The following is a 19,655-nucleotide window of genomic DNA, read 5'->3' as shown; positions in this document are numbered from 1 at the left end:
TCAAAGTACATTTTGAAATATACAGTACACACGGCCAGTGATCGATGTCAGAGATGAAAGCGAGTTCAGTAACTTGCCAGTCATGCTTTTTTCACAAAACAAGACAACCAAACGCATTTTCTGGAGCACTAAATTACATATTTAGTAGCGTAGAAGTTGTCGGTTCTTCGGCCTTTCGCTACAAAGATAAAAAGTGAAATGCCAAAAATTAAATGAATAAATTTAATGGAACGCCGTTATTCATCACATAAGCTCACTTACGAGCAATTTAAAACCAGAAAAAAGTTTTTTCATGTAAACTACCAGCATGGTTCACTGGCACGCCCACGGAAGTGGCCATTCACGAAACCGAAGGGGTTCTTCGTCGTCATCGGTCAGTAGGGAGTTCACACTCTCCAGACAGAAACATACGCAGAAATTCAGTCTAAACACCTCATAAAGCCGCCAAGTCTCTACACTTCTTCTGTCTAAGTAATTATGTTTATGACAAGTCTGCCTTTTCTTCGGTAGCCGGCCGCTGTGACCGAGCGGTTCTAGCTCGAAACCGCGCTGCTGCTACAGTCGCTGGTGCGAAACCTGCCTCGGGCATGGATGTGTGTGATGTACTTAGGTTAGTTAGGTTTAAGTAGTTCTAAGGCTAGCCAATTGATGACCTCAGATGTTAAGTCCCATAGTGCGTAGAGCCATTTGAACCATTTTTTTCTTCAGTATTTTTCAGTTCGCTATATCGTATATTAAGTATAACACCAAGAAGCAATACGAAATTAAGAGATCACATAAAATCAATGTTAGGGGGGCGAATGAAAGACTTGGATTTTTCTTAAATGAGAAAGTGCAATGCACCTGTAATGGTAATGCATATAAGACAATAGTCTTTCAGTCTTTGGGTTCCTTATCAAGTAGGTGCGGCAACAGGCATCGAACGAAATCAGAGATTTGCTGCTAGGGTCGTAACAGAGCAGTAAGGCCCACACGAAACGGTAACAAATGCTCGGGGAGCTAAATTGAAATCATGTAGTTCTTGCGGTTCCCTGTTGAGTAAATTTAATCTTCAAAGAAGACTGTGACCATTATGTTTCCAGCATGCATATCTCGCTTGGGCACCATGAGATTGACATGGGCGAGATTAGAGAACCCACAGAGGCAGGCGCACACTGATTTTTCCCTCACTCAGTTTGGGTTTTTTATATAGTAGTAGGGACATTGGCGAAGTACTGTGCTCAACGCGCGTCTGTTAACAGATGGAGACCAGAGATAAACTGTGGATGACGGTAGTCCCACAAGATACGGGATGTTTTTGTTTGGTACATTTCCCGGAAGCAGAGACCACAACATGTGGCGAAACACGCGACAGGGATGGTCAGCTAACTACAGTCCATCGCGCTTGCGACTTCCTCATATCACTGATCATGTGGAGACTACGTTTCACTCCCTGCTAGTAGTATTCAGTAAATGCACGTCTCTGCAGAGCTGTATGTTTCGGTGTATTGTACCAAGAACTCCAGACGTAGCTATGCAGGTACTGTGTACCAAAAATGAACCCTACCCCCGCTGTTCACCTTCCTCTCCCTTCTACTACTCCTCCTCCTCCTCCTCCTCTCTCTCTCTCTCTCTCTCTCTCTCTCTCTCTGTCTAGTCAGATGTCCAGAAGTAAAACTTTTTCTCCCTTCAGTATTCCCTAGCGATTTTCGGCTTTTAATAATTCCATGGGCAATGACGACTTCTCTTTCGTTAATATTTTTAGCGCATTCCAAAACATTACGTTCCGCCACCTATGGCCTTCTTTTAATTATCTTCTCAGGCTTCTTCACTATGTTACTGGAATTGTATATGATCTGAAAATTTTGAGGGCAAACTAGGAATTTGTGACGAATCAAAACGGAAATTAGATATTTCAAAAATCTTGAGTCGCCAAGAGAACAACACAGTATTTCACTTTATAAGTAAATGACAATATACGGGTGAAGGAAATCAGAAGCTGTATTAATCTACCTCACGCATGCACGATTGGTAAATGAGCAGGTCTAAACACAACCCTAGACAGTTCATTTTATGTAGGTAGTAACCTACAGCGTGCAAATATTCAAAGAAGCGTCATTATCAACAGGCTGTTCTACTGCTAGAGTAAAAAGGTTTTATTGAATATTTTTGCTGTTGTTACTGTTCAGTCAAAAGATTGTTCTGATGCAGCTCTTCCTGCGCACGCTTCTTCGTGTCTGAATTACTACTGCAAGGTACAGTCATTTCAACCTGATTACTGTATCCATGCCGTGATCTCTCTAAACAATTTTTAACCCCCACCCTATCCTTCCTTACCAAATTGACTTTATTGACTACCAGTTTCGATTACACAAACTCCAAATCACAAAATATCAATCCAGTGTACTCAGCTTAGGTAATGCAGTGACGTTTGAGAGTAAAATTTAATCTGAATGGTTCCTAGTAACCATTTCCCCCGACCATTATACACGTGATGTTTCAGAGTCCTTCCATCAAATATGTAGCAATGTTAGATCATGTCATAGGGAACAACTTTTATTAGAGACAAAATGTTTGGTCACACTGCCCGGTAAACCTAGGCGTGCCTTTGTCCGTCCCGGGATGACGAGATTTCGCCAAACTAGAAGAGTCCACTAAGCAAATGTGCTGCACACTACCTACCCCAATAAACTCGTAGAGGGATTTTCGACTAGAAAGCCTTAAGAAGAAATGTCTCTAAGCGGAGAAAGATATTTTCGAAGCGACACAGGAGCTTTGATTGACTCAGCTACCCCCTTTCACCAGTTTATAGGCAACACCCATTGCATACACACGATGCAGAGCGCCTACACCCTGCCCCCTCTCAAGTGCATAACCAAAACAACAGGACTTCTACAGTCGCCGGGAAGCGTCAGCAAACATTTTATCTCTAACAAAAGTAGTTGCCCATGATGTGATCTATCACTCCTTGACGTTTGATGCAAATATTTTGAAATATTTGAAATATTCTATGTACTCGTACTGTCTTCTTTTTTTTTATTGTGCCTTTGTTTCGCAGCGCAGGTTCGGCATGGTTATGAACGGATCTAGCGTGGTTAATTTTTAAAGGGTGACCGGATGCCTTTCGTATCGCCATCCCGTTACCCCCCTGAGACAGGATGTGTGTCATGTGATTCATGCGAAAGAGTGCTAAAAGTTTCTAAATGTTTGCGAATCGTGTAACTGTGGCGGGCTTGGGTGCCAGCCACGCGATTTTCAGTCAGAATGCATGACTGAAAAGAACCGCTAAGATTACAATTTATCACTGATGCCTTAATATTACCTATGATAACCACGCTGGCTTGATTTTTTATGGACCTCATGAAATCGAAATGGGCACTCAATAAAAATCTTTTATTCAAATTTCAGCTGCTCCTGGTGATAGTGATATTATCTGCACAATAGTCTGAAGATGCTGACTTTTACAGTACGCCAGCAGTCAGACAACAAGAGAAACGTTACTCAATTATAATCTATTTTGCTACTTATTTAAAACGTAAGATACCTTTCACTTAAACACCTTTAAGCTACATGGCTAGCCTGCATATGAAAAACTCGGTAATCCTTCAGACTTCCTGCAACAACGTTTTCAATAAGTAGACGCCATTTGATACAATCGTGCCGTCTACCATACAGCAATAAATCCACTTGTTATCTCTCTTTTGTTCATATATGGCCTAATCACATACAGCCAGTCGCGTGAGTTGTGAAATTTCATTGGAAGTGATCTCAACTAGTTTCTTTTTAAGCCAACTCCCACTAAGACAAAATTATTGTGTGTTTCTTCTTATTCTCTAGACGAGGTGTTAAAATGGCGCATTTCCAGTCGCAGTGTACTGAATCCGAGCGCTCTCGGGATTTAGCTGATCGATGATTAAACTTCGGGCAACATTTAACAAGCTTCCATTTGTCGTGCATCAATGGGAAAGAAATTTCAGAGTGGCTATTGTTGTATTGCACATTCGAGCGATAAATGAACAGTGTCTCTTTGCGGCACAGCGTAAGTACTTGTATGCTGATGGCCATCTACTACTTGAAGAGAGTTCTTTTTTCCTTCTACACATCATTGGGATGTCTCACCGCTTATTAACGGAGCCTTACTGTCTGACTGAAATCATGATTACACTATCTTTCAAGAAGTCATGCGTCCACAAAGAAGCTCTAATCTTTCGGCCACACTACATTAGCAACAATTAATGTTATATCTTCGAAAAGAAATGAAAACATTAAAAACTGGTCCGAATGTGGCAAAAAAGGTAACTGAGATAAAAGTAATTTTTTTCAAATTCTAAACTAACACTGCAACACAAATGGCATAAAATTATGCTTTACAGGAGTGTTTCTGGTACCGTGACATCGAATTAGAGATATGGTGGATGTATGTATGTGGGAAGTACAAGATGTGTACGTCAGAGTCCATAGTTCACTGATGACGATTGCAGGAGGATATGTATGGGCCATTTGGCATTTTCTGTGGAATGTTAGTCTGTGATACACTTGGTACGAGACACATTCGAAAAGTAAGCGCTGTTTGTTTATAATTAAATGCCATCAGCTCAGAACAAAGTTATGCAAATGCAAAGCCTTCTAAAGATTATTTAAAATCTATAGAAGTCTTCGTGTTGACTCACTAGTCATTTGACTCTGTGTAAAATCAAACAACAGTAGCTTCGAAAATCGCGGCTCCCGTCGATTGTGACGTGCAATCTTTGCAAAAGGTTCAATAGCTGCTCAAATTCGTCCGGAGTTGTGCCTTGTTTATGTGTATGATGAAGTGCGGATTGGCATGTCCAATATCCAGGCCGATGAAATAGAGCAACGAGTGGACCGGAAATTGATATTTGATCGACGCTTGACGGTTTGTACTCTGCCTGATGATGTGGTTGGTGAAGAAAAAGGATGCGCCATTATTTACACATTGTCAAGGAAAGCTCAGATATCACAAATTTTATGCAGTGTGATACCGGAAGTGCTTACCGACCAACACGCAGGCGTGCGATTTTGGACCGCCATCCACAATATGTAGATGATTTGTTTTCCCACATTGCTACGGGTGGCGAGACGTTGATATCCTGCATCAACGCAGAATGGAAACAGCACTCAATGCAGTGGCGCCATTCAGCTTCAGCAAAGCAGAAAAAAATTTAGTCAATGTCCTTAGACGAATCGCAAAATGATGACTGTTCATTTTTCGAGACAAAAAGGATGTTCTTTTTGTTGATTTCATGGGAAATAGATAATGGTAGAGGAAGATAAGATACCAACAAGAACTGGGACTCACGTTCATCCAAAATACAGATTATCCAAAAGGCAATAACACGACTACCGGCCTACGCATCAGCACAGAAATCAATGAAAATTGACAGCAGGCTGTGGCTTTCAACGTTTCCCGCGATAAATCGGAATCTGACGATAGCTAAATACACAGTAAAATATTTGGAGCCCATGACCGTGTTTCAGACTGCATTTCAAAATGTTGGTCTGAAACCGTAAGCTGCGTGGAATTGTTTTCTGGCGACCTAAGTAATTGTGAAAAGCGGTTAGTTTTGATGCTATCATAACATCGGGAAAGTTGTAGTGAGTGAAAAGATGTCGTTCTTATTGGACTCGTTATTGGGCATTATACTGTATTCCAAACAGATGATATCCAACCACTGACGGTATTGAATTTCGACGGCTACTTAAGATCACTTCTTTGCTCTACATCGACACGTATGTCAATGATCGCATGTATATGATCAATTAATGCTTTCCAAGAGTTCGACGAACTGTAGACTTTTTTTTTGATCGACGCAGCGTCAGTTCGAAATGTACTGTACCTCCAGGCGGTATTTTCTTCAATTCAGCGTCCAACCCATAGGACCTGTCACTATAGTTCATGATAACATGAAGTATGCGGTAGCAGTGTAACTTAACTTGGTTTGAAACGCTGAACAGTAGTTTTGTTCCCTGATGACAATCAATTACGTAAGCTTTGTGCTTTCCTTCTAGTTTTATGATTTAATAATTTCTCTGTTTTGCTTGTAACATCCATCATTACTTTATTTTGGAAGTGAACAGTGTCTAAAGTAAATTTTTAAAATATTTGCCATTAAAACAAATTAGTTTCACAAGCGCCGAAGTTGCACGAAATAAACATACGAACGTTACCAGTGTAGCTAGTAAATAGTGCACTATACTCATCATACTGCAACCTCTTGAAGTTTAACTTCGGTATTTCCGTATGAATTTTATGCGCCACGTATGCGTGATAGTTCGAAAGGCTCTCAGTGTAACATGCGAAGTTCTCTGACTGTCCAAACTTCTCTGCTAATGTAAGTCATAGTTTTATTACATCCGTAATATGCAGTTCACCATAGAAGGCATGATGGAATGTAAATTTAAAAATGTGAAGGTTTCATCCACGCTACTATATCACGCTGGACCATACAGGACAAAAACAACCGTCATGCATTTGCTCCTCCTGTTTCGTGAAACGTAAATTAGCATCTGTAAGTACCCAACAAGAATTCCTAAATGTTTAAAAAACTCAAGGTAACTAGGCTCACGGCTTTGATTCCTATCCTGTCAATGCCGTGCTTCTTGATCCCGGAAAGCCTTCGGATACAGTTCCGCATTGTTATTCCAGGCGGTAACCAGTTTTACACGCCACTCGTCACTGCGACAGAAAACAATGCCGGACACTGACGGTGAGATCCTCACAACCTCGGTAAGCCCGTCCCCACTTTTTAAACTCCTTCATTCTCTAATTTCCGATCAAGAATCCGCAGATTAGCAGTGTGTTTTGCATCGGTTGATGTGTGCAACGATGGACACTACTGTTTTTCATGCAGTAAGATACGCCTGGTGCGTAGAGATAAAGGACCAGGATAGATCACGACACGAACACGTGCATGTCTCTGCCGTATTCAATTTCCGACAATAATGGAACATTTTTAAACTTAATTGCCAAAGGAAGGAAGATAGGAAGATTAGAGTTTAACGCCCCGTCGACAATGCGGCATTAGAGACGAAGGAAAGGCTGGAAATATTTCAAGGATGGAGAAGGAAGTCGGCCTTGCCCTTTCAAAGAATCCAACCCGGCCTTTTCCTGGAGCGATTTAGGGAAATCGCGGAGACCCTAAACCAGAATAGCCGAAAGCGGATTTGAACCGTCGTCTTCCCAAATGCGAACCCCGTGTGCGAACAGCTGCGCCACCCCGATCGGTCCTAATTCGCAGGGTTTCAGTTAGTATAGGACAGAGTGTTTCAAAACGACACATCCGACTTCACAAAACTATATCTTACACGTCAAGGAAGATAGAAACATGACGGAAATTTCAACTTACGCATTAGGCCGTAAAGTTTTTATGGGCAAAAGAACCACCTGCTTTTACGAGGGTATATCTTTCACATGCACGCACGTATGTACAACCTTGGGGTACTGTTTATAACTTCGTTTAGGATCAAAGTTTTCACTTGACTTTACAAATGTTCAATATGTCCTCCGCCGAACGCATGGCAAACATCCAGATGATGGTCAAACTCGTCCCATACTTTCGCGAGCATGTCTTGAGCCTCTGCATTTACTGCTGTTGCTATCCGGCGACGCAGATCACGCAAAATTATTGGAAGGGCAGCCACATGGATAGAGTCTTTTATACATACTTGAGAGCAGACGATCTTGGAGGCCAGTGGTGCAATGCGAAATCCATAAGGCTTAGCGACCGATCTATCATTCGGGGTTTTTCTTTTTAAATAAGTAATACACCGCCGCTTGACTGTATATTATTAATTTTTTCTCCTGTATAATCTAGATTTCGGCGTTCAAGCCATTATCGAGAACAGTGGTTTTAGACTATCAACATCATTTTGCTGTGTACTGTGCGGGATGACAAATACACATTTCAACACGTTTGCATAACTTTGATATAAATGTTACAAAATTAATCTCTTATAGGAATACAAGACACTCTTGAACAAGCACGTCATACATAGCAAAATGTGCCCAAAGCAGGTAAACATAAGAATAGCATATTTTAAAGGCTTGTGCTAGTCTTACGTTTACTTGCTTTGGGCTGATTTTGCTAGATATAACGTTCTTGTACAACGTTGTCCTGTATTACTACAAGACATTAATTTCGTATCATATATATCAGCGCTAAACAAATGTGCTGAGTTGTGTATTTGCCATCCTGCACAGTACACAGCAAAATGACGTTAATTGTCTGAGAACATTGTAGTCGATAATGGCGTGAAAGCCGAAGAAAAATATTGTAATTTACAAGCAAATGACGGTGTGTTCTTTCAAAAAATACTGTATGACTGTGGCTCAGCACCATCGAAAACTTTTTATCATTCAGGTGTCAGCAGGACGTGCTCTTATATTGCTGACTGTCGATCGCGGGGCCCTGGGTTCGATTCCCGGCCGAGGCGGGGATTTTCGTCGTTCGAGATTGTGTGTATGTGTTGTCCTCGTCATCATCGACGCGCAAGGCGCCGAGGTGGCGTAAAATAAAAAGATTTGCACCAGGCGGTCGAACTCCTCAGGAGGGACTCCTAGCCATATATGCTACATGCACATTTCACTCTTGATCGTGGAAGCAGCTCACGGTTAATACATGCAGGTTCTAGGCCCTGTTTTCAGGATGTTCTCGCATTTGCGGTAGAAGCCATATCTCCAACACAATAAGGAAGAGAGCGACCTAGCTCCACCAGGGAGACCCTACTGGCAACCGCATGAGCCGCAACTTAAAACTGGTGCCAAGGCTAATTTTTAATTTCGATGGGGAAGTTAGAATTCATTCTAAGTTTCTGTCTTCATTCACGCGCAGACATACTCTTGTGCAATTAAACAGCCTGTACTCTCTCACGAGAACGGTTGTTGAACTGATGCAATAATTTGTTAGATGTCATAAAAGTAGAAACAGCTTTCAAAGATTATTGACTTCAACAAAACGTGTTATTAATCTATTTTCTGACTGCCTACGGCTGCCGGCCGGTGTGGCCGAGCGATTCTAGGCGCTTCAGTCTGGAACCACGCGACCGCTACGGTTGCAGGTTCGAATCCTGCCTCGGGCATGGATGTGTGTGATGTCCTTAGGTTAGTTAGGTTTAAGTAGTTCTAAGTTCGAGGGGACTGATGACCTCAGAAGTTTAGTCCTATAGTGCTCAGAGCTTTTTTTTTTCCCCTACAGCTATTAGCGACGACCTACGCAACTCTTGCCAGATTTGATTCTAGAGACTAGTGACAGTTAAGAAAGAATGCGATATAGATTTTAGCAATTCCCATGTGATCAGTGCCGGCCGCGGTGTTCTAGCGGTTCTGGCGCTGCAGTCCCGAACCGCGGGACTGCCACGGTCGCAGGTTCCAATCCTGCCTCGGGCATGGGTGTGTGTGATGTCCTTAGGTTAGTTAGGTTTAAGTAGTTCTACGTTCTAGGGGACTTATGACCTAAGATGTTGAGTCCCATAGTGCTCAGAGCCATTTGAACCATTTTGAACCATGTGATCGGCTGTTGGGCATGTTTTATTTTTTATTTTCAATGCGAAGTATTAAATGATGTCAATGACAAGATTAATTGATGACGCAGTAGTCCTTAGTGAAACTCAAGAAGAATTACACAGAGATGACAGAAGTCATGGGATAGCGACATGATAGTATAAGCCTACAGATGTTGGTTGTATCGCAAGTCACTAAAGGGCAGTGCTGTCGTTTATACTCGGGCGATTCATGTGAAAACGTTTCGGACGTCATTAGAGCTGCACGACGGGAATAACAGGCTTTTAATGGTAATTGGAACTAGACGCATGGGATATTCAGTTTTGGAAATCGTTACGAAATTCAATGTTGTGAAATCCATAGTGTCAAGAGTGTGTCGAGAAAACCAGATTTCAGGCATTACCTCTCACGACGGACAACTTCACGACCCAGAGCAGCGGCGTTTGCATAGAGTTATCAGTGCTAATAGACAAGCAACATTGCGTGAAATAGCTGCAGAAATCAATGTGGGACGTACGACGGACGTAACCGTTAGGACAGAGCGGCGAAATTTGGCGTCAAGGGGCTATGGCAGCAGTAAACCGACGGGAGTTCCTTTGCTGACAGCACGACATCACCTGCAGCGCATCTCCTGGGCTCGTGGGCACATCGGTTGGACCCTAGACGACTGGATAACCATGGCTTCATCAGATGAGTCCCGATTTCAACTGGTAAGAGCTGACGGTAGGGTTCTAGTGTCGTGCAGGCCCCAAGGAGCCGTGGATCAAAGTTGTCAACAAGTCACTGCGCAAGGTGGAGATGACTGCATATTGGCGTGAGCTTTGTTTACATGGAATGGCTGGGTTCTTTGGTCCTTCTGAACCGACAACGGACTGGAAATGTTTATGTTCGGCCACTTGGTGACCATTTTCAGCCATTCATGGATTTCATTTTTATGAATGACAATGTGCCACGTACCGGATCACGACTGTTCGTGATTGCTTTGAAGAACATTCTGGAGAATTCGAGAGAATGATTTAACCACGCAGATCGTGCGACATTAATTCCATTGAACATTTGTGGGAGATAACATAATCGAGAGGTCAGTTGTTGAATCCATGCTACGTCAATTGCTGCACTACGTCGGGCAAAAGGAGGTCCGACTCGAAATTAGCAGGAATCTCCTGACTGTTGTCACCTCAGTGTACAGGGCGTGCTGAATGGAGTGAACAGTGTAATGAATACAGGATATGAATTGAGAGTAAATCGGAGAAAGGTGAAATTAATGACGAGTAGGTTTTATATTACCACCACTCTGGGACCTTTACGGCGTAAGATTAATAGGAGAGATAAAGGAGATCCAACTAAGAGCAATGCGTTTCGTCACCGAGTCGTTTAGTCGCCGCGAAAGCGTTACAAGTTGTACATCGCGGAGTAGCTCACTATTGGAACTCCGAGAGAGTGCATTCCGGGAAGAATTGGACAGCATGTTAATACCTTCCACATACGTGTGGCGAACTGACCACCACGAGAACATACGAGAAATTAGAGCTGATACACAGGTTTACCGACAGCCATTCTTCGCACACCCCATTCGCGAATGGAACAGGGAAGGAGGGATGAGACAGTAGTGCCAGAAGTTCCCTCCGCGACACACCGTCATGTGGCGAGCGGAGTTTTTATGTAGATGTTGTAGTAGCGAACAAAAATAAAATTATATTGCCGTACTTTGTACAGAAGGAATGAAACTTGTGCATAACATGTTAGTTTGTGGTTTATTTAGAGAAATATACTCAAAAGTTCCTTCTTAAGCTGTTCAGTATGGCACAGCTTCAGTACCCCTTGGAAATTAACGTTCTCAGTCATCACAGTCCTTCTCGACAGTGCTTCAGTCTGCCTTCTCTGAATCAGTGCTGGGGCACAATACGGGGTTGACGCGAAGCTCGACCTACACAGGATATTTTCCGCAGGCACAACGGCGATATCTGTTTCACGGAGACGCGGAAACGAGCCGGCTAAGTGGTGCCAGGGGCGGCTGTGACGTAATTCGCACATCGTCACTGACCGAGGTCACGCCCGCACCGCCGGTGACCGCTGCCTTATAACTGGAAGCTCAGATCGGTGGACTGACTTCGCGCACCATTACAGTCGTCCACATTTAACAGACGCATTTACTCACACAACTATCGTACTTGGAGGAGGGAAAGTGACTGCGGGAGCAGAAGACAGGGAAAACCTTTCCCATTACGCGACTGAACCTGTGCTTCAGCGTCTCCCAACCATTCATGCCGTAGGACTTTACTTTCACGTTCCAGCTAAACGCGTATCTCATGTGGACAACTTGCTTGCGCCGAAGAACAACTGATGGAATATTTTTCCCCCATAACTTCAATTGTCGAGGTTCTGGGAGAATTTATATTTTGTTGTGCCAAAATATTAAAGATTGCAATCGCATTTCGGCGTTGTCGTTGAATAATAGCTCAGACAACGCTGTAAGTGAAAACAATATACCATATTACTGGCACTGCTATGGAGAAAGGGTTAAAAAAAGGAAGGACATCAGAGACAGAGCATGAACCCTGTCGAAAGCTTTGGGGCTATAGTTCTTTGTACAAGTTATTTCATTGCGTGTCATACGGAAAGTAAAAATGTGAATCGCGTATCTGAATGACTTTAAATGATTTGAGAGTCTTGATCTGTTGATTTTTATCGCTTCGTTGACAGTAATGTTTAGTGCGTAAACAGAAGATCTGAAGGAACAATTAGAAACACTGAAAGAAAAGTCTCTGTTCTTGTACTCCTCGGTTATAGTGTTAGTAGCTTTATTATAGCGTTTTTCTGTCCTTCAATATATATATATCCCACTAGAAACTGTTATCTTTGCCTGAAGCGTCAAAAGTTTTTAACCAATATGCTTCCGGCTTCTATGTATTTTGAGGCGTCGTCATTAAATAAATATAGTAATCTTATTATGCACAAATGTTAGTCTCTTACTACGCACAAAACCTCTGTTGGAAACTTACTGATTATTGTGATTATTGAGTTCTATGGTTACACAAACTAAAATATTATGTGATGTAGTCAGTTACTGTACAGTGTGTCGGTGGTACGGGGTACCTAACTTAGTTATATTCTGAAGTGTTATCAGTGCGAATTTTCCTGCTATTGTTCTACTTAGTTACTGGCTAATTACATATTATACGTCCTCTGCCGTTAACTTCTTTCCACCGTACTGTATGTTGCTTTAGCATGTGTAACCGTAGAACTCAAAGTTCACAATAATCAGTACGTTGCCAACAGTAGTTCGCTTACGGCAAGAGACCAACATATGTACGGAATACTATTACTATATGACGACGCCTCAAAATACACAGAAACAAGGCGTATATTGGTTAAAAATATTATGCGTTTCAAAGAAGGGTGCGTTCAAAGACAACATGTTTATAATGCGATCGTTATATTTTCGTGCAAGTATCGGATATTATTCTCATGATACGTGTTCCTTCGCCTATAATAGAATTTTTATTTCTTTTCTTTTTTTTTTACATGGGTATTATTTTTCCCACTAAGGACTTAGAAGTGAATCGACTCACACAACAAGATCGAAACGACTTTGCCACTTAGTCAGCAGACTCACTGGTCAACTAAACAAGCAGCGAACAATGTTGTGTAGCATATGCAACTCATGTAGCAGGTGTAGGTGGACAAATGTCCTCATTAAGCTCGTCAAACTGAGAAGAAACGATTCCAGTGAGATGTAGTGAGTCCTTGTCAGTTGAAAACTCCACATCACAGTTCGAAAGCCCTTTGGCTCTGAACATTTCCAACACTTAACGTCGTTGTCGGTAGTGAACGTGCAAAAATGCAGTCCGGCGTAGATTTATGTTGCACTTTAACGATTAAGTCCCCTTGAAAGTTGCGGAGGGAACCTTTTCAGAGTCCAGAAGACGAAAAGAAGATAGCACGTCCAATAAGACTATTTAGCAAAGAATTACGCTGTTAAAATCACCCTTTAAATTACTGCTATTTTACTTACTACATCTATAAGTATTTCGTTTCTCAAGATAAACATAAATATTTTCAGTGTCGATTACCTTGGAGACAATAATTGTTGTTATTATCATTATCATTATTATTATTATTATTATTATTAGCTACTGTTATTACTGTTACTATTGTAACTATTATTATTGTTATTATTATCATTATCATTATTATTTTTAACCAGACATGTTTCACCTAACTGTATTTGGCATCTTTAGTGGCCTGCAAAGAAATAAAAGAGAATAAAGGTTTCCAGAAGTAACTGTAACCAGTCAACTTTTGCTTTATTCTTCAATATTTATTTCCCATTATCGCTTTCAAATCGCCTAGCGATTCATCATCAGATGGTGATTTATTGCATGATTGCAGTATTGTGGAGGTCATGTAGCTGAAGCGAAACGTAAAAACCAAACATGTAAGCCATTTCACGTCCTTTACAAAAAGTAAATAAAACTTTATTTTCGTTTTGCAAAGCACGTGAAGTTGTTACGCGAGCCTAAATTTGTGAATTTTGTGAATTTTTATTTGCGTTTTGCAAAGCACGTGGAAGTTTTTATCTGGGGCCAAGTTTGTGAAATGTTGTAAAATTACCGTCACTGGATAACATACCTTGTATTTTCCAAAACAATGGTGCACCAAGAACAAATCAACAGATACTAATAACTGTTAAGTAACACAACGAAATCAGTCCATAATGTGAATAATTCTCACCACATTCAGTACTTACATGTTTTGTTTTTACATTTTGCCACAGCTAATACGATCCCCATATGCTGCAAATACACAATTCGAAACTGGTAATGAGAAATAAAAACTGAAGTATAAAACAAAAGGTGACTTTTTGCAATAATTTCTGGAAACCTTTATTCATGACAGTAGCAGCGTTCCACATCCATAATGGATAAAAGTTTGAATAAAAGAGAATATTGTTTGCCGGACCATAACTGTTATATTTTTGGGATATGTAGTGTTTCATGACAGCACTTTTAGATTACTTTAATGTTTACATTACTTACAAAAGCTGGATTGTAAATGTTAATGTAACCTAAACGTGCTGCCATGAAACACTTCATTTCTCAAAAATTTATATTCACACAAACAGTTACCTCTTTTGTATCTTTATAGGCAAGTGAAGATGCCCAACAGAATCAAATGAATCGTATCTGGTTAGTAACCAAATAAAAATTTTATTTGAGAAAGACGAGCAACAATTACATTTTTCTGCAAGAGAAACAGCATTACAAGAGAATATCCTTTTCAGAGACTCACTTGTTCTTAAAAGTTGACAACGAAATCTGCTGGTGGCCAACTAAAACACATATTCCGTTTATTTTATTATTTGTACTTTTCCGGCCATGTAATTGTTTTATCGATTTGTTCTCCTTTTTCGTTGCAGAAAGCTACATCGTTACGTGAATCACCCGGCAAGGACTGAAGCAAAATTTCTTACAAGCAAGATGTGTTCCGCCATTTCAACAACACCTCTTCTGGCTAAGAGGTAAGTTTTTGCATCCGCAGTAATCGAAGGCATCGTACCGTTGGAATGTTACTCAGAAAGCGTAACTGTTACAAAGTGTGCCTAGTAGCAATTAGCAGACTTAAATATGTTCTTTCACATCAGTTTCATCATTCTTCGCACATGCTCACTCTCCGCAAGTTAAGCACCCATACATGCCGTATCGAGCTGAAAGCACGCATTGATGAACCTTTAGAACCACCAAATTGCGGGACTGTTGATAGCTACGCTTCACCCGTTCTTTCCAAGTATGGTATTAAGATCGGGTGATTTAGCGGAGCAGTCGAGTTGCGACAGGATGCCTACGTATTCAACAAGCTAGGAACGTTTTCCGTGCAATCTTGTTGCCATCTTAGAGGACGGAAGTGTCCACAACATGCTCATCATAAAGATGTAGAAGAAAGGGGAACACTCGATGAGCGAGAATGGTAAAATATACATCTCTGTTGATGTTGATGGTAACATCAATGCATGGGCTCAAGACGTGGTATGAGAACACGCCAAAACATCACGGAACCACGTCCCTTTAGAATTACAACCTGTACACAATGTAGGTTAAACGCCTCATTGGGCCATCCGAGATCTCGACGTGTTGCATCTTTCGAAAAAGAAAAATCATGAGTCATCGGCCCAGACTATACACCTTCAATCAGATACTGACTAGTCTCTGTGTTCTTTGGCTCACTGAAGACATGCAGCTAAGACATATACCGCTGAAAGCAATTGCCTTTTGTGTGGCACCCAACTCCAAGTGCCCGGTTCATGCAGTTCCCGTTGCAATGTTCGCTTGGAAACTGGTACATGTGTACCTGTGTTCACTGACAGCGACAGTTCCTGTTGAGTTTGAAACCGGCTGTCATTGACACGGTGTGACATTAGTCTCTGGTCCATGTTCGTTAGGGTCTCCTCACGACCGCGATGTTACGTCCTGTTACACGGCTGTGAATGGTAAACCGAAGTCGGACAGCCTTCGATGATGTAGCAACAAATAGAGCAAATTCATTTGCGTTGTGGTAATGGGCACGTCCAGACTCGATAGCTCCGTCGTGTCTCCACATCGATCCATTTTAGAGCGCCGATTCGATACAACTAAGTAGCGCATATAGTCTGTTCACGACGTCCTGACCGAGTTTTCAAGGGGTGCGGGCAGCGGAGGAACAAAGCTGCGCCTACCGAAGCTCAACACACAGACAGCCAGGAGAAGAGTAGCTGGGTGGAGGGACCAAGCCGCGATTTCCCCTGGCAATACACACGTGCCTATTGGTTTGGCTCGGTAAGGCGCTACAGTAACCTGATTCAACTACGGTACATATAGGTACTGTATCGACAATGTTGGCAGCGGCCAAACATAAAACACTCGTGGCTCCTAAGTGAACCGACTTCTAGCGTCTTCAGCCCACCCAGGACTACAAAGCCCTCTTTCACGACATTAGGAACAAACTACACACTTCCACTGCCGTGACTTATAAGAGTGGTAAATGGTCACATTGTAAGTAGGCTGTTTAGGTTTTTATATTGGTAACGCAACGTAGCGCTCTGTATGAAAATCACTGGCTGTGCTGTGTGCAGTCTGTGGCTGGTTGTCACTGTTGTAATATATGCTATTGTAGTGTTGGGCAGTTGGCTGTTAACAGCACGTAGCGTTGCGCAGTTGGAGGTGAGCCGCCACCAATGGTGGATGTGGGGAGAGAGACAGCGGAGTTTTGAGATCGGATGATCTGGACGTGTGTCCATCAGAGACAGTAAATTTGTAAGACTGGATGTCATGAACTGATATATATATTATGACTTTTGAACACTATTAACGTAAATACAGTGTGTGTTCTTTATCAACATCTTTCATTTGCTAACTATGCCTATCAGTAGTTAGTCCCTTCAGTAGTTAGAATCTTTTATTTAGCTGGCAGTAGTGGCGCTCGCTGTATTGCAGTAGTTTGAGTGACGAAGATTTTTGTGAGGTAAGTGATTCATGAAAGGTATTGGGCCATTCTTTTGTAGGGATTATTAACAGTCAGATTGCGTTGCGCTTAAAATATTGCGTGTCAGTTTAGTGTTGATCAGAATAAGCAAAGAGAGTAATGTCTGAGTACGTTCAGCAGTTTTGCTCAGCTGTTTGAAAAGCAAATAATGTAAGAGGTTTATCAGCACAGTCATTCAAAAATTTTTCTAAGGGAACGTTTCATAACATGACTGTCTAGAAACAGTTATACACTATCTACATAGTGTTAAGTTTTACTTATCACCTTGGGAAAAGTAAAGTAATGCAATTAAATTTTAGTTTTATTTGCAATCACACGCCTAAAGTCTCGCTACACATTGGGATCGCCTGCTCCTTGCGCAGCCTGTGTCTATTTCGTCAACTGCACAGGATTTAGGCTCCTTCAGCGACGTGCTACTGTGCTGTAGCGCTAAGGATTCCAATGCATAACAGGACCGCAGACGTATAGTTGAAAATAAAACCAAAATTTAATTACATTACTTTACTTATTATAGGCGATAATTACTACCGTTGGTGATGCGCTCCGAAGTGAGCAATGTATTTTTTAGGGATAACTAACACATTCTACGACAAAAAGAGAAAACGATGCACCACTAAGGAATTATTCGAATGGGACGGAAATCGGTAGATGTGATGTATAGACAAACAAATGGTTAAAATATCAGAAAATTGGAAATTTGTTAAGGTCTTTTGGGACCAAACTCGGGTAATCGGTCCCTAAGCTTACATACTACTTAATCTAACTTAAACTAACTTACGCTAAGGACGACACACACACCCATGCCCGAGGGAAGACTCGAACCTCCGACGTGGGAAGCAGCGCGAAATTTCGGAAAAATTGGACGATTTATTCAAGAGAAGCAACTTAACAAATTGAGCACTTCAGTAATGCATTGGTCCAGTTCTGCCCCTTGTGCAAGCTGTTATTCGGCGTGGCATCGATTGACAGAGTTGTTGCATGTCCTCTTGAGGGATGTCGTGCCAAATTCTGTCCAATTGGCACGTTAGATGATCAGAATCCGGAAATAGTTGGAGGGTCCTGCACATAATGCTCCAAACGTTCTCAGTTGAGGAGACATCTGGCGACCTTGCCGCCCAAGGTAGTGTTTGGCAAGCGTAAAGAGAAGCAGTAGAAACTCTCGCTGTGTGCGGGAGGGGGGGAGGGGGTGTTATCTAGCTGAAGTGTGAGCCCAGGATGGCTTGTCATGAAAGTCAACAAAATGGAGTGTTGAATATAGTCGACGTACCGCTGTGCTGTAAGGGTGTAGTGCGTGACAACCAAAGGTGTCCTGCCATGAAAAGAAATGCCACCTTAGGACTTTATTCCTAGCTGTTAGGCCGTATGGCGGGCGACAGTCAGACACGTCTTTGCTGTTCACCGGGAGTCAGTTCGAAGTGGGACTCATCACTGAAGACGGTTCTAATCCATTCAATGAGATTTCTGGCCGAAGATGAGTCTATGGACGCCGCAGAGAGCGGTGGGATACCCGCCCGACTGCCTCCCGCCACACGGCCCGACAGTAACAAGTGGTGGTCTGAGGTGCCATAGCAGCTCTCCTTTGGGTGTTATCTGAGGCACCCTTACAGCACAAGGGTGCGTCGGTGAAGTTCTAAGCCCCGTTTTGTTGCCCTTCATGGCAATCCTGTTTTGGGTCTACACTTGAGCAAGTTAATGCCCACCCGCATACGGTGAAAGTTTGTACTGCTGGTCTTCCTGATGCCAGAGCCAATTTTCGCCAGCAAGGCCGGCGGATCTCTCCCCAATTGGGAACGTTTGGAACATTATCGGTTGTGCCCTCCAACCAGCTCGGGATTTTGACGGTCTAACGCGCCAGTTGGACAGAATTTGGTACGATTTCCTTCGGGAAGATTCTCAATTTGTTAAGCTGTTTCTCTTAAATAAGTTATCCAGTTTTTTTTCTTTTTTTTGAAATTGTAATAATTTGTTTATCTGTTCATGTACACCAAATCTACCGATTCTCATTTCGTTCAGATAATTCCTTCGGGGTGCGTCGCGTTTTTCTTTTTTTCCTTTGAGTGTATTTTCTCCAGTAAGCTTATTTTTCATAAATCTTGCACTATAAGTAGCTTTACTTTCGCCTCGAACCACTCCGAGTAGGGGGCCAGTGGATTGTGTTATTAGGCCCGTACATCTGATTAGCCCTAACGGAACAGATCGAGTTTCTGGAGCATGCGCGGTACCTTTGCCTAAGCTGGTCCTTGCTGCAGCGGCGCGCCCTGTGGAGAGCGGCGTGGTGACGGTGTGGGTGTTGCCTTTGCGGCAGGTGCGAGTCGACGCTGCCGAACGAGGCGGACAGCGACGTGACGTTCCTGGTGGGGCCGGACGGGTGCCGCGTGCCGGGCCACCGCAGCGTGCTGGCCGCCGCCAACCCCGTCTTCCGCTGCATGTTGGAGGGCCCGCTCGCCTGCGGACACTCCGTCACCGTGCCGGACGTCCCGTGGAGGGGCTTCGCCAACCTGCTCAGGTGAGCCGCAAACTCTCTCTCGCAACGGTGCTCTGCACAATGAACGCAAGTCATTGGGGGCAGTATTGTGCTATGGGGGCATTCGACTGGGCTTCCATTACCCTGTGATAGAAATCGAAGGCACAGTGACAG

General features: G+C 42.6%; 1 protein-coding gene across 7 annotated transcripts in view; it reads left to right on the top strand.

Annotated features, from left to right (window-relative positions):
* Positions 1-19,655, top strand: part of LOC126175344 (BTB/POZ domain-containing protein 1-like) — a 633,855-nt gene that overhangs the window by 601,768 nt on the left and 12,432 nt on the right. For all 7 annotated transcript variants that reach the window (XM_049922071.1, XM_049922069.1, XM_049922072.1 and 4 more), the window contains 2 exons: positions 14,919-15,020; positions 19,323-19,523. In XM_049922071.1, coding sequence (XP_049778028.1) covers positions 14,980-15,020; positions 19,323-19,523 — 242 coding nt within the window. In that variant the 5' untranslated portion in view covers positions 14,919-14,979. The remainder of the gene's footprint in view (positions 1-14,918; positions 15,021-19,322; positions 19,524-19,655) is intronic.

Source organism: Schistocerca cancellata, chromosome 3 (assembly GCF_023864275.1).
Source record: "Schistocerca cancellata isolate TAMUIC-IGC-003103 chromosome 3, iqSchCanc2.1, whole genome shotgun sequence".
In the NCBI taxonomy this organism is placed as follows: Eukaryota; Metazoa; Arthropoda; class Insecta; order Orthoptera; family Acrididae; genus Schistocerca; species Schistocerca cancellata.
This window is presented reverse-complemented; position numbering and strand designations above follow the sequence as displayed.